General features: G+C 58.7%; 1 protein-coding gene across 1 annotated transcript in view; it reads left to right on the top strand.

Moving 5' to 3' along the window:
- The first annotated feature begins 712 nt into the window (after window positions 1–712).
- The window catches only part of HS3ST6 (heparan sulfate-glucosamine 3-sulfotransferase 6), a 30,703-nt gene continuing 16,802 nt past the window's right edge, over window positions 713–14,613 (top strand). Inside the window, exon 1 of the mRNA XM_038151265.1 lies at window positions 713–1,131. Coding sequence (XP_038007193.1) covers window positions 770–1,131 — 362 coding nt within the window. The 5' untranslated portion in view covers window positions 713–769. The remainder of the gene's footprint in view (window positions 1,132–14,613) is intronic.

Here is a 14,613-nt window from a genome sequence, read left to right as displayed (position 1 = left end):
AAATGTGGGGAGGTTTGGAGGAATGTGGGGAATGGTGGGAAAAGGTGTGAAAGCACAGGGAAACGTGGGAAGCGTGTGAAAACACGGGGAAGCGTGGCGAAAATATGGGGAAAATGGGAAATGTGTGGACATGTGGGAAAATGTGGGAAAACAGGAGGAAATGGAGGAAAAATGGGGGTAAAATGGGGGGAAATGGGAAATGTGTGGACATGTGGAAAAATGTGGGGAAAATAGGGAGAAATTGAGGGAAAATGGGGGGGAAATGTGGGAAAATGGGGAGAAATGAGGGGAAATGTGGGAAAATGGGGGGAAAATATACGAAAATAGGGGGGAAACGTGGGAAGAAGTGAAAACGTGGAGTAACACAGGGAAATGTGGGGTACCATGGAAAACCAAGCAGAAACATGGGGGGAAAAAAGCAAAACACAGGGAAAACACTGTGAGAACACACGGAAAGGCGGCCAAACGCGTCCCCTGTGCGGCAGGGCCGGCGGCAGGGGCTGTCCCCATCCGTCCGGGGGACAGCCACGCGCGGGGGGGGGTGGCCCTGTCCCCGCGGGGACCCCGCGTGTGCCGCGCCCCCTCCCCGCTCCCAATCCCCTCCCTTCCCTTCCCCTCCCCGGGCCGTCACCGCCCCACGCGCGTGTCCTCGCCCTCCCCCGCCCCGCGTGGGGGCGGCCCGGCCCGGCCCGGCCCGGGGGGAGCTCGGGGGGCGCGGGGCCGGGCGGGGGGCGCGGCGGCGGCGGCGGTGCGGGATGCGCGGCCCCCGATGGGATGTAGCGGGCGGCTGCTGGGACCCGCCGGGGGCCGCCGCGCCTCGCTGCTCCTCACCATGATCCTCTTCTTCACCTACTTCTTCTCCTGCCTGCCCGGGCCCTGCGAGCCGCTGCCGCCCGCGCTGCTGCCGCCGCCGCCCGCCGCGCTGCCCGCGGGCCCGGGGGAGGCGCCGGGGGGCTCGGGGGGCTCGGGGGGCGGCAGCCGCCGCTTCCCCCAGGCCATCATCGTGGGCGTGAAGAAGGGCGGGACGCGGGCGCTGCTCGAGTTCCTGCGGGCGCACCCCGGGGTGCGGGCGGTGGGCGCCGAACCCCATTTCTTCGACAGGTGCTACGAGAAGGGGCTGCGCTGGTACAGGTGAGGCGGTGGTGGCGGTGGCGGTGGCCGGGGGGTTGTGGCCGAGAGGGTCGGTAATTAGCGCAGAGCTGCGTTAATTGCTGCCCGGGCTGGGATGCGGCGGATCCGCAACAGGCGGTCCCGGGAGAGAAGGGGGGACCGGGGCAGGGGGAGCGGGGCAGGGTGCGGTCCCCGGCGGGACGAGCGGGGGGCGGCAGCTCCGAGCCTCGCCCGGGCTGGGGAAGGGGCTGGCGGCTGTTTTTGCGGGGCTGCCGCAGCGTGAGAAGCGCTGCCCTCGTCCCCGTGTCGCCGTTTTCCTCCCTGTCCCCGCATCCCGCCCGGCCAGGGACGAAGGCGGCAGCAAAAACGTGCTCGTTTCACTCCCTAGCTTTGCGATTTTAACCTTCAGCGCCTTACCCCCCCAGCCGTGCCCCCCTTTCCCCGCCGGGCTCCTTCAGGAATTGTTTCATTCGTGCGGTTTCTGAAGCACAGAAATGAGCGAGGACCGTGGGCTTGAGCCTGAGCGGGCGAGGGGCGAATCCGCGGGACCCTCGGCGGGCTGGTGGCCAAGGGCAGAGCCGCAGCGACCCAAGGGGGTTTGCTTTTCGAGGCTTTCGATGGGATGGAGCTCGTCAGGCCATAAAGCGCTCGGAGGAGCAGCTACTGTGCATGTGGAGTGTGTTAAACGCGCGTCTCCCGGGCAGCTCCGGCGCGGCCGGGCCAAGCGGAGTCGGGGCCGATGAGTCCCTTGAAGCCGGGGGTGGAATCCGCTCCGTTCTTCTGAAGGCGATCCAAACGCGTCGATGTGTGGAAGCGCCGCGGTGTTCTCGGGGAAACATCTGAAAATAATAAAAGGAGCAGCTCTCGCTGTCCTTCCTGCCTCTCCATCCCCGGGCCCCGCGGGAACGCCGCCTCTCTCTCCATCTTTCGGGGGGGAGGCTGCAGCTTCCCAACCCTCGCCGAAGTACCAGCCTGTGAAAAAGCGCCGTGTTTCATGGAAAGAGCAATTTCAGCGGTAATTTTACCCGCAGAGTTTCAGCTCTCCGAGCCCGCATCTGGGCACTAAAGTTACGCCTTAACACACCTTCCAAACCCCGTCAGTAGCGGCGCTTATTTTCACGGCTGCGTTAATATCGTGATTTATGAGCTCCTTCCTCGGCTCCGTCCGGCTCCGCGCCGCTCGACGAGCAATAATGATGCTCGCTGATCTTTTTTGGGGTGAGCACTGCGAGCCGGCTCTGGCTCGGCACAACGGGGCTTTAATGACTGCGAGCGCCTAATTAAAGCGGGGGAAGACGGAACGCTTTCATATCGCCCGGCCGAGCCCAGCCAGGCTCGCAGGACGGACCGCAGGGAAGGAGCGGAAATGAATCTCGGTTTGGATGGCTCTGCCGCGAGTTCTCAGTGCTGGGAGCGCTCGCAGGGGGCCTGGCCTGACACCAGGCTCGAGATGAGCCCGCGTGTGGTTGTGGTGAATTCGGAGACACGGAGCGGGGAAGGTTTTTCTGGGCTGGGGAGAATCGGCATCCTTGAGACGTTTTACTTGAACTCCGCGTAGAGTGTGGCTTTAATCACACACACGCACAGCTATTTCCCTTCGCTTCCTCTCCTCCCTGCCTCTTGTTTTGTCTTCTCACAAGACCTCGCAGCACCGAGGGATTTTATCCCCGGCGAAGCCAGACAGAGCTAAATGTTTAAAGCTGGGATGTGCCGGAGCGGAGGGGAAGAGAAGTTGGACAGAAAATCGGGTTTTTCCTATGGATATCTCAAAAGTGGTGTAAACATTTTTAAAATATTTGAACTTGCTAGGAAACCGAAATTACACCAACTGCTTCTCGCGCCAAGATATTTGGCCCCGAGGCACCTGTAGGTTGTTGCTTGTTTTGAGTAAATGTGGAAAGAGAATTCCCTTGGAAATATCACTCCAGAATTATTCTGCTCTTTCTTAGTAGCTCTGTCCCGTAGCGATTTCCCTGCTCTGGCAGGAGCATCTCCTCGTGGGTGATCAGTAGTTTGTTGCAAGTTACTGACTGAAATAATTTATTCTTACTGGATTGTTTTATTTCATTTAAATTTGAAGTGGCCCCAAAGTCCCCCCCACCCCTCTTTTTTTGGAGTAGTAGTGAAAAGAAAATGTCCTGCAAAAGCATCTCCTACAGAATCTCTTGAGTTACTACAGCTTTAGCTAATCCTGAGAAGATTAAACACCTTTCTGAGGCTGCAGCATAAATGATTTAATGGCTGATCCAAGCACGATGGGATGTTTTCTCCTCGAGCAAAACACAATTTTAATTTTTTTGGCACTCAGTGCTGCTTGAAGGAAGCCTAAATAAAAAGAAGAGGTGGTGCTGGGGTGTCTGCTGCCAGTTCGGGGTGTGGGGGTCCCCTGTGGGAGCCCGGGACTGTCTGTGTCTGTTTTGTGGGGATGCAGGTGGGGACAAACCTTAAAAACTGAATTGAATCCCAGCAGCTTGGGGTGACATTCCGAAATCCTCTACAAAACCTGGAGCATCTGTGAAGGTGTGGGGGCAGGTCCTGCCTTCGCCCGTGGGGATGGAGGGAAACAGCATTTGTGGGGTGAGGGGGCCTGGGGGCTGGAACCCCCTCGGTGCGAGGGGAGCGGGTTTGGGCTCCCAGGGGACAGCTGGGACGTGTTCACCCCTTGCGTGGTGGGGCTGGGGCTCTCCAGCGCCACTGCTCTGCTCCGCTGGGGACGTTTTGGGGGCGTAGCAGAATCCCTGATGGGATTGTTCCCTTTTGGGATGCCAGAGCTGCTCTGGTTCCCACGCAGGGGTGCCGGCTGCTCCCTCTGCCTCGCGCCGCCTTTGGCACAGCCTGGGGGGCTCAGGGCAGGAGGGGAACAGCAGCTTTGGCAGCGCTGGGAGAGGGGCCCGGGCTGTGAGGAAGGGGGTTCAGGGGGATTCTGCTCTGAGGGAATCCTGTGGGAAGCTCTGGGCCCATCCAAAGGGGGCTCCTCGTCCCCATCTGCCAGAACTTTGTGGCATCAGCGGCTCGGTGTGAATGGCTTTTCCCCTGGCTCGGGTTTCCCTGAGTGATCTGGGATCCCTGTCCCTCTCCTCCCTCCTGTCCTGCAGTTCCCGAGAGCCAGAGGAAGGCTGAGGCGGGAATGGTGCTGGGCCAGGGCTCCCTGCGCCCCCGGGACCCAGCCCTGGCAGCTCTGTAAGAATTGTAAAGAATCCCCTATCTTCATACAGGCTGCACCAGAAGTGTTAAAAAGTACTATGGGATGCCTAGCGATTGTCCCCCTGCAGCCAGAGGGACTCGAGGAGCTGCAGTCCCCACCGAGCATCCTCGGGCCCTGCCGAGCCAGCCCAGAGCTCCGCGTCCCTCCGAGGCCCAATTTAACTTTGCAAATTTGACTTTTCCTTCTCGTTTTCCTTTCCCATCCAACACGAAAGCTGGCATGAGCGGGGAGAAACTCTCCGTGGGCTTCCTCACCCCTCTGTGCGCTCCTGCTGGGGTGTCCCCGCTCGGGAGAACCTCCGGGAAGGTGCAGGGGGAGCAGAGAGCCGCTCCCTGGCTTGTGGGCTTTGCCCCCTCCCCTTCCCCTTCCCCAGGCCCATTCACAGGAGCTAATAACGCTCTTGAAAGGCATCCAGGATTTCTTGAGGCAGACTTTGTTATCTCGGAACCTCGCAACCCCGACGCCTTTGAGCGGCAGGGGCAGGACGCGGCTGCGGCGCTGCTCTTTTGACTTTTGCCGGGGGGTGTTCTTGGCAGCTGAAAAGTGCAGCCAAGGAGGTGCCTGGAGGGGTTTTTGTGCGCGTTCTGATTGTACAGACAGATCGGGACACTCTATAGCTGAATGACATCCGCTCCTGCCGAGGCTCCGGGCTGAGCTTTGGCACCGCTCTCGCCGCCCCTTCCAGGGCGAGCTTTCCTCGGGGAAGCGCAAAGGTGCGGAGAGACAAAGGGAGCCGGGCTGGCGATGCTCGGAGCGGCTCGGGACGCTATCTTTATTCATTGGCACCGCTAATCTCGCCTCCCGATGGGCTCCATTTCAGCCTCAGAGCGGCCCTTGTTCTCCCGGGGCACTCGCTCGGCCCCGCAGCTTCTCGCCTCGGTTACTTTGCGATCTTTTCTCTTGTTCTTCACCTCCATTCACAAGCGAGACCTTTCTGTCTCGGCTTCCCGGATCCTCGCCCCCGTGTTTGGGAAATGAAACCTCGAGTACAAAGAAAACATGCGGGAAACCTGAGAAAAAGCTGATTTTAACTAAGAATAAGATACAGTAGAGCTTTTATTGAGGGCGTAGTGTTTCGGATGGGCTTTTATGCGCTGTTTTAGGACCGGGCTTAAGCGCTGGGTCTCCCTGCTGATGTGCCCCTGCTTTCTGCTCCCTAACACGCGCCCAGCACTGCCCGGGCTTGGGAAGCAATCCATAATTCGTGCAAAGTTTGGGTTTCTGCAAACCGCTTTCACGTGGGATTAAAAATAGCTTTTACTGCCACGAGGAGGAATTAACATTTGAAACCACTTAGAGGGCTCCCGGCCAGGGATTGCTGCGGGTGGGGACAGACGGGGCTGCGCCTGTCCTCTTTGGGGGGTCGGGGATGGGCTGAGGAGCGCGGCTCAACCCTCCTGCCCCCCGTTTTCACGCTCTTATTCCCTCATTTCCACCCGGCCGCGTTTTCTTCCCGATCCCATCAAGTGCTTCTTGCTGAGCCAAGCAGGTTTGGGAGCTGGAATTGGAGGCTGAATTTGAGGCTGGCTCAGCCTCCGGGCGAAATGAACTGGGGCTGTTGCTCGTGCTGTTGCTCAGATCGTGTCAGGCTCGAGCGATTGGAGCTGCGTGTTAATGTTGGCTGGATTTTGGGGATAAAAGCTGCGACTTGCAGGGTGGAAGGGGCTCTCCCCGGCTCAGGAATGCTTCCCCTGTCCCTGGCTCCGTTAAATAAATGGGGGGATTACACCCGGGCTGGGCAGGGGGTGTGCAGGAGTAACCTGAGTTCCCAAAGGATTTCAGATCTGCCAGGAGTTCTATCCCAGGCTGCTTAAACACACCCAGAAATCACAGGGCCGGTTAAAAAAATAATATTATGGGAATGAATACTTTTGGAAAAGGCTTCTTCATTCCTGTCCTTTCTCTTGTTGTAACCTCAGGGGGTAGAAATTGAAATATTGAAACATGGTTTTGGGTTTGGGGTTGTTTTTTTTTTTTTTTTTTTTGTCCATGTAACTCCAAAGAAGTTTTGAAAAGACATCAAATATTGACAAAAAAAATTCACCGGGAAAGCCACGAGGCTTCTGTTAGTGGAATTACTGAAAGCTTGGAGAAATAATTACTGCAGTGTAAAGGAAAGTTTGGGAGTTTCTCCTTCAAGGTGAATTAGGTGGATTTTTTTCCCCCTGGATTTTTTCTAGATCGTGACAGGAGGTGGAAAAGGCCGGTGGATTTAGAGGGTGCTTTCATGCAGGGAGAGACAATTACTTAAGAGAGTTCAAAGCTTATTTATAAAACAGTAATTACCCTCCCCGGGGATGGAGACGGGCAGCGCTGGCGGCGGGGAGGGGGTTCCAGCCCTTAATCGGCAGAGATGCTTAAAAGCTTCCTCCTGACCTTTTCAGAAACTTTCTGCTGCAACAGGCTCGGGCAGAGATTGAAAAGCGCCCGAGGAAAGGCCAGGTTTAATACCGAGCCTTGGCTCCAAACGGCTTTTCAAAGGGCTGGGGAAATCCTCCTGCTTAGGGAGCCGGGGGTGGCGGGGAGAGGGAGGAGGGATGGACGGACGGATGGACAGAGGGATGGAAGGATGGATGGATAGAGGGATGGATGGATGGATGGATGGATGGATGGATGGACGGAGGGATGGACAGATGGATGAGGGATGGACGGATGGATGAGGGATGGATGGATGGACGGAGGGATGGACAGATGGATGAGGGATGGACGGATGGATGAGGGATGGATGGATGGATGGATGGATGGATGGATGGATCCATGGATGGATGGATAAGGGATAGATGATGGCTGATGGATGGGTGATGGAGGGATGGATGGATGGATGGACAGATGAGGGATAGATAATGGCTGATGGATGGACAGACAGAAGGAAGGATGATGGATGGATAGATGGATGTTGGACGGACAGAGGGAGGGAGGGATGATGGATGGATGAATGAGGGGTGATGGATGGGTGGGCAGAAGGAAGGAAGGATGATGGACAGATGGATGGATGTTGGATGGACGGAAGGATGGATGGATGACAGATGGATCCATGGATAAATGGAGGGATGAGGGATGGATGGATGGACAGATGAGGGATGGATGGATGGATGGATGGATGGATGGATGGACAGATGAGGGATGGACACATGGATGCTCCTTGTCTGCAGGACAGGGCTCTGGGAACAAGGTGGAACCTGAGCCTGGCAGTTGCCTCCCCACATCCTGCCTCTTGGGATCACCAAAACATTGAAGTGAGGAGCAGGGGGATGTTCTGAGCAGCTTCTGAAGGACTTGGTTGGAAGCCTGGTCTGGGGGATGAAGGCAGCCAGGGCTGGTCTGTGCAGGGCAGTGGTTTAAGATGAGTTTTTCCTTTCCTGTGGGAATTCATGGAATCGTGGACTGGTTTGTGTTGGAAGGCACCTCAAAGATCAACTCATCCCACCCTGCCATGGCAGGGACCCCTCCCACTGTCCCAGGTGCTCCCAGCCCCAGTGTCCAGCCTGGCCTTGGGCGCTGCCAGGGCTCCAGGGGCAGCCCCAGCTGCTCTGGGCACCTGTGCCAGGGCCTGCCCAAATTCACCCCACGTGAAGAACAGCCCAGACCCCCAATCCCACCACGACAATCCCGTGGTGGTTGCAGCCCTGAGCTTTCCCCGTGGCAGGGTTGAGGTCAGCTCAGGTTTTACCCACTCTCCTTTTGTGGTGATGGTCCTGGGTGGAAAATTCACAGCAGCTCCTTGGGCTCCCCCTCCTTCTCCCTCAGCTCGGAGACAGCTGGAGATTCCAGGAATCCTCAAAATCATTCAGGCGTCCCCCAGTGAGTCCCTCTCGACTGGGCTGAGATGCAGGTGTGGATGCGGCAGGCGGGGCACTGGGATGGTGAGGGGGCACAGGGGCAGCCAAGAGGGGGGTCCTGCAGGTCACCCCAGGACTCGGGGTCAGTGTCCATCTCCCGGTGGTTCCAGGGCTGGTGGAGAGCTGGGATGAGCCAGGGTTTGCATGGCTGGGATGGCCCAGAGCCACGGAGAGCACCCCTGCTCCACCACGGGCTGTGCTGGCATGGACTGCCCTGGCCTGGAGCACGTGGAGGGCTGGTCCCAGACTGAAACGTGGGGGGAAACGGCTGGAATTCAGAAAAATTCCCTCTCTGGGCTGTTAAAGCCCCAGCACGGGATGTTTTAGGCAGCCTGGGATAACAGCAGCACTCTGGGAGTGGGATGAGCTGCTGGGCTCCTGCTGGGGGTGATTTTGGTGTGCTCCAGCGAGGAAATCTCGTGGCAGGCAGGGACACGGGGAATAAACTCCTCTCTCCGTGCCAGCAGCTCACAGCGAGGGGGTGGCAGGAGCCTCCCCCGCCCCCGGGGCCGCTCTGCATCTCAGCACGCAAAATTGATCAGGAGCAGGAGAGAATCGCATGAATACAGTCGCTTGTCACCGAGGTCTTATTAGGAATCCCCCCTCATTAGTGCGGAGAGAACAAGGCTGTGACCCTGTTAAGGTCCTTGGGCAGGGACAGGCTGATTGATCAGCTTTGCTGCTGATTTATCACCTGGCCCGGAGCTGTGTGGGCACACCGGGCCCTGGGCACACCTGGAGGGCTTTCTGCACTGGAGTGAAGAATTGGCATCCCCTTCCCTGCCCCGTCCACACCCTCCAGGCTGGTTCAGCCGGGAGTTCGCAGCTGCGTTATGCAAATTAATAAAAAATAAATAAATAGAAGGAGGCGGCGGTGATTGATGGGAAGGGCCAAGGAAAGTGACAGGTCCTGTCCCCGGGGGGCACATCCCGGCTCTGCTCGGCGGGGGCTGCCGGGGCCTCCTGCTTCCTGCAACTTCCCAGCTGCTCCCGAGCCGTGCCATCCCAAAGCCGTCCCAAACTGATCCCAAAGCCATCCCAAAAACATCCCAAAGCCGTCCCAAAGCTATCCCAAAGCCATCCCAAACTGATCCCAAAGGCATCCCAAAGCCATCCCAAAGCCGTCCCAAAGCCATCCCAAAGCTGTCCCAAAGCCCGGGGCTGGGGGAGCCGCCCCTGCCTCCCTCTGCTCCCCAGAGCAGCCCCCAGCCCAGGGCAGGACAGACCCGCTGGGGGTGCAGGAGGACTTGGCTCAGCTCTGGGGCAGTTTTGGGCATGGCAGGATGGGCATGGAGGGGCTGGAGCGGGGCCAGGGAAGGGAACGGGGCTGGGAAGGGGCTGCAGAGTTCCTGAGGGAGCTGGGAAGGGGCTGCAGAGTTCCTGAGGGAGCTGGGAAGGGGCTGCAGAGTTCCTGAGGGGGCTGGGAAGGGGCTCAGCCTGGAGCAAAGGGGGCTCAGGGGGAATTTCTGGCTCTGCACAGCTCCTGCCAGGAGGGGACAGCCGGGGGGTCGGGCTGTGCTCCAGGAACAGGAGCAGAGGGAACGGCCTCAGGCTGGGCCAGGGCAGCTCAGGGTGGAGATTTGGGAGAATTTCCTCCTGGAGGGGCTGCCCAGCCCTGGCACAGCTGCCCGGGGCAGGGTGGAGTGCCCATCCCTGAGGGGGTTTGACAGCCCTGTGGATCGTCTGGATGATCTCAGAGGGCTTTTCCAACCATGACCCCACAGCTCCATAATTCCTTCTGGGGGTGAAACCAAGCCCCCATCAGGGCAGGATCCCGAAATGCCTCTGCCATCTCCACAGCCCTACACCAGATTATTTAATTCGGTTTGATTTTCCCCTCTCTGGAGGCTTCTGTGCCCGAATATTCCACCTGCCTCACCCCGCCCGTGTCCCCAGCTCCCCGGGAATCCCGAGTGACAGATCCCCCGCCAGGGCCACCCCGCCAGGGGGAAATGTCGATCAAGTGGAAAAGAAATCTCCCAATTACCGGCGGCGAGGAGGGGCTCGGTCAGCGCCATCGATCGGCCACTTGTCACCGCCATCGCTCAGCGCTGCCAATGCCTGCGGCCGGGGAGGGGACACTGCTGTCCTGGGGGACACTGCTGTCACACTGCTGTCCCGAGGGACACTGTCCTGGGGAGGGGGACACTGTCCCGGCGAGGGGGACACTGCTGTCCCGGGGGACACTGTCCTGGGGAGGGGGACACTGCTGTCCCAGGGAAAGGGGACACTGCTGTCCTGGTGAGGGGGACACTGCTGTCACACCTGCTGTCCCCAGGAGGGGGACACTGCTCTCCGTGGGGACACTGCTGTCCTGGAGGGACACTGCTGTCCGGGGGGACACTGCTGTCCTGGTGAGGGACAACACTGCTGTCACACTGCTGTCCCAGGGAAAGGGGACACTGCTGTCCTGGTGGGGGGGACACTGCTATCCTGGGAGGGGGACACTGCTGTCACACTGGTGTCCTGGTGAGGGGGACACTGCTGTCACACTGGTGTCCTGGTGGGGGGCACACTGCTGTCACACTGGTGTCCCGGGGCGGGGGACGCTGCTGTCCCCGCGGTCCCCGGCGTGCCGGAGCCTCTCCAGGGCTGTCGCCTTTTCCTGCGAGCGCCAGCCCGGCGGGACAGGGGGGTTATTGTCCCTGCGGCGCTGCCCTGCTTCCCAAAGTCACCTCCCGAAGCCACACAAGCCTGAGAAAAATGCCGAGGGGCCGCTGCCGAGCGCTCGGAGCCGGAGCGGGGCTTTGCTCGGGGGAGCAGCGGCTCTGCGATGAAAAGCCGCCTTTGGGGAGGGCCGGGCGGAACGTCCCCCGCGGGGACACCGCCCGAGCGTGACAAACCCGCATCCGCCCGGGCCGCTAGCACAAAGGAACCGCGGGCGCGCCTGGGCTGCTGCCAGCAGGGCTGGGGACACAGGGACACCGGCGGGACAGGGGACACAGGGGACACAGGAGGGATAGGGGACATAGGTGGGGCTGGGGACACAGGGGACACTGGCGGGTCAGGGGACACAGGAGGGGCTGGGGACACAGGAGGGACAGGGGACACCTGTAAATGTAGAATACAGAATATAGAATGTAGAATATGGAATATAGAATATAGCATTTAGAATATAGAATATAGTTTTAGAGTACAGTAACATAGAGAGAGCTAAGACAAACAATATTGTTTTAAGACAATAACCAATACTTCACCTTCTCCTTCGCCTTCCCCTTCCTAGGTGTGAGTGGTGTTTTGGGTCAGGGATGTCCCCTGCTGTGCTCAGGCACTGTCCTGCCCTGGCCTCCCGGGGTTTTTGGGGTGCTGGCCGCCCCGGCTCTGGTGTTTATTTGGAGCTGGAGTGAGGCAGGAGGTGTGCAGGGAGTTTGGGGAGCTCAGTTTGGATGGTGTGGGGTGGATGGAAGCGCGCTGGGTTCCGGTTCTGTCGCAGTCCCGGGCTGGTGTCACCCCTGGCAGGTGGCTCTGGGTCACTGGTGTCCCCCAGGGCTGTGGCTGTGTCCCTCTGGGAGTTTGGATCACGTCCCCCGCTCTCTCCCGGTCGCTGGTGAAGTTGAAGGTGTCCCCAGCCCCCCAAATCCCTGGGCTGCTTTAGGGAAGCACCAGGGACGGTCCCCCCAACCTCCCCAGCCCTGGGGCGTGGTGGCAGCAGGGACATTGCTGTGCTGAGCTCAGTGTCACAGAATGTCCCAAACTGGGACGGCCCCACTGCTCCAGCTCGTCCCTGGTGGCAGCCCAGCCCAGAGGGGAGCAGAGGTGGCCTCAGAGCCCCAGCCCTGGGCAGGGGACGGGGCTGGGACCCCCCCCTCGTTAGCCTGGGTGTGACATGCCGGTTAATTGCCCCCTGTGCCATCAGAAGGGACGTGTGGGGCTGGTGTCACCCTGGCACCACGGCGCGTTTGATCCCCGTCCCGTCACACGGCAGATAACGAGGGACAGCCTGGCTCAGCTCCGGTCTCGCTGTCAATATTAAAAATTCATCCGTGGCCGCTTTGAGGAGGATGAGGAAGCGTGGGAGGGTGCCCTGCACCCACGGGGCTGAGCAGGGATCACACCGGGCCCACGGGGGAGCTGATCAGGCTGGAATTACTGCACAGAGCCTGGCAAGGGGAGATTCCTGCCAGCATTAATCACTCCACTGCTGCAAAACCTTTTGGAAACATTTTTATTTTTTTCTGGTCGAAATGCCTTTAAATAAAGGCTCAGAGAGGCTCAGTGAGCACCTAACTCCAGCTGTGCCCAGCTGTGCGAGCCTCACGTCAGCGCCACGACCAAATTCCTGCAAGTGTCAACACACACCTGCCCGGGGGGGCTCTGGTTTGGTGGCACCGGGGGCTGATGGCTTCCACGCCCAGCTGGGTGTGTGATGTACCCAGCTGTGACAGCCCCAGAGCCCCCTTCTGACGGGAGCAGAGCAGGGGGAGCAGTGCTCCTGTCGCCCTGAGTTTTTAAGATTTTGCTAAGCCTCCTGATGTTTGCATTCTTGTAACAAACTTCCTCGCACACAATCCTGTAAATAACTCATTGTTTTGCATTCTTCCATGGAGGAGGAGAGATCTGATGAACTGCTGGTCTGTGCAGGGTCATTGGAGAGGTGGCACTGTCACCCTCCAATCCACTGCCACTTTTGGAAAACTAGAAATGTTAGAGTCAGAAAACAAACCTCTCTCTTTTTATTCACCTGGAGAGCAGCAGTGAGCGTGTCCTCCTTTCGTGTCCTATATGACATGCTCTTGGAAAGAAACCCGGCTGTGAGACCCCCCGGGCTCGGCTGGGAGCTCTCAGGGACAGCTCTCACCCTGTGCATGCAGCTGAGCAGCAACTAAAGCACGGCCTGGGTGGAGGACGGGGTGGGAACTCTGATTTTATTCGGAGTCCCCAGAGATTTGATGATTTTTGAGTCACGGAGCCTTGGCATGGGGGAGTTTCAGTTCTTGCTCGAAGCCAGCGTGTCCTGAAGACAAGAGAACTGTCCCAGGAGCCACAGCCAGGTGAGCGGGCACAGCTGTGCCTGGACACAATCCCAGCCTGAGCTGGAGGCATTCAGGATCTTCTCACCTGCAGCAAAACCTCAGCAGCAGAGATTAGGGAACAATTTGGGATGCAAACATCTCCCAAGGGCATAAAAACCCCCAAAGCATCTCCCAGGCCATAAAACCCCCAAACCACCTCACAAGGCCACAAAAACCCCCAAACCATCTCCCAGGCCATAAAACCCCCAAACCACCTCACAAGGCCACAAAAACCCCCAAAGCATCTCCCAGGCCATAAAACCCCCAAACCATCTCCCAAACCATCTCTCAGGCCATAAAAAACCCCAAACCACCTCACAAGGCCACAAAAACCCCCTAACCATCTCCCAGGCCACAAAACCCCCCAAAAACCATCTCCCAAACCATCTCCCAGGCCACAAAAACACCAAAACCATCTCCCAGGCCACAGAAAACCCCCAAACCACCTCTCAGGCCATAAATCCCCCAAAACCATCTCCCAAAACATCTCCCAGGCCATAAAAACCCCCTAACCATCTCCCAGGCCACAGAAAACCCCCTAACCATGTCCCAAACCATCTCCCAGGCCACAGAAAACCCCCTAACCATCTCCCAAACCATCTCCCAGGCCATAAAACCCCCAAAACCATCTCCCAAACCATCTCCCAGGCCACAGAAAACCCCCTAACCATCTCCCAGGCCATAAAACCCCCAAAACCATCTCCCAAACCACCTCCCAGGCCATAAAAACCCCCAAACCACCTTCCAGGCCACAGAAAACCCCCTAACCATGTCCCAAACCATCTCCCAGGCCACAGAAAACCCCCTAACCATCTCCCAGGCCATAAAACCCCCAGAACCACCTCCCAGGCCACAGAAAACTCCCCCAGAACCATGTCCCAAACCATCTCCCAGGCCACAGAAAACCCCCTAACCATCTCCCAGGCCATAAAACCCCCAAAACCATCTCCCAAACCATCTCCCAGGCCATAAAACCCCCAAAACCATCTCCCAAACCACCTCCCAGGCCATAAAAACCCCCAAACCACCTCCCAGGCCATAAAAACCCCAAGCCCTGCTGGCAGCCCGGTGCAGGACGGTGGCTCCCTGTGGTTTGAGGACCCCACCGGGGTGAAAGCAGAGGGTGGAAGGGGCCGGGGGGGTGCCCCCAGAGCCAGGCGGGTTTGTCCCGTCCCAGCAGGGCCACCCCAGCCCAGGACGGGCAGAACGAGGCCCCACACGTGCGGGCAGCTCCCCCGGTCCCCGTGCAGGACAGAGGGGAGCAGCCTGGGAAGAACGAGGAGAACCTCTGCCACTTCAAAACCCGGCCGGGAACCGATGCCAGGCCTCCAGCAGGCTGATGCTCCTTTCTTCTCCCGTTAATTAATTCCTTTGCCTGCGGAGAATTTCCATCTTTCATTTGTGTGGCAATCAAAGGCTGCGAGCGGCCGGGCTCGCATTAGGAACA

Source organism: Motacilla alba, chromosome 14, assembly GCF_015832195.1.
Source record: "Motacilla alba alba isolate MOTALB_02 chromosome 14, Motacilla_alba_V1.0_pri, whole genome shotgun sequence".
Taxonomy (NCBI): Eukaryota; Metazoa; Chordata; class Aves; order Passeriformes; family Motacillidae; genus Motacilla; species Motacilla alba.
Note: the sequence above shows the minus strand (reverse complement) of the source record. Positions and strands in the feature narration are given on the sequence as shown.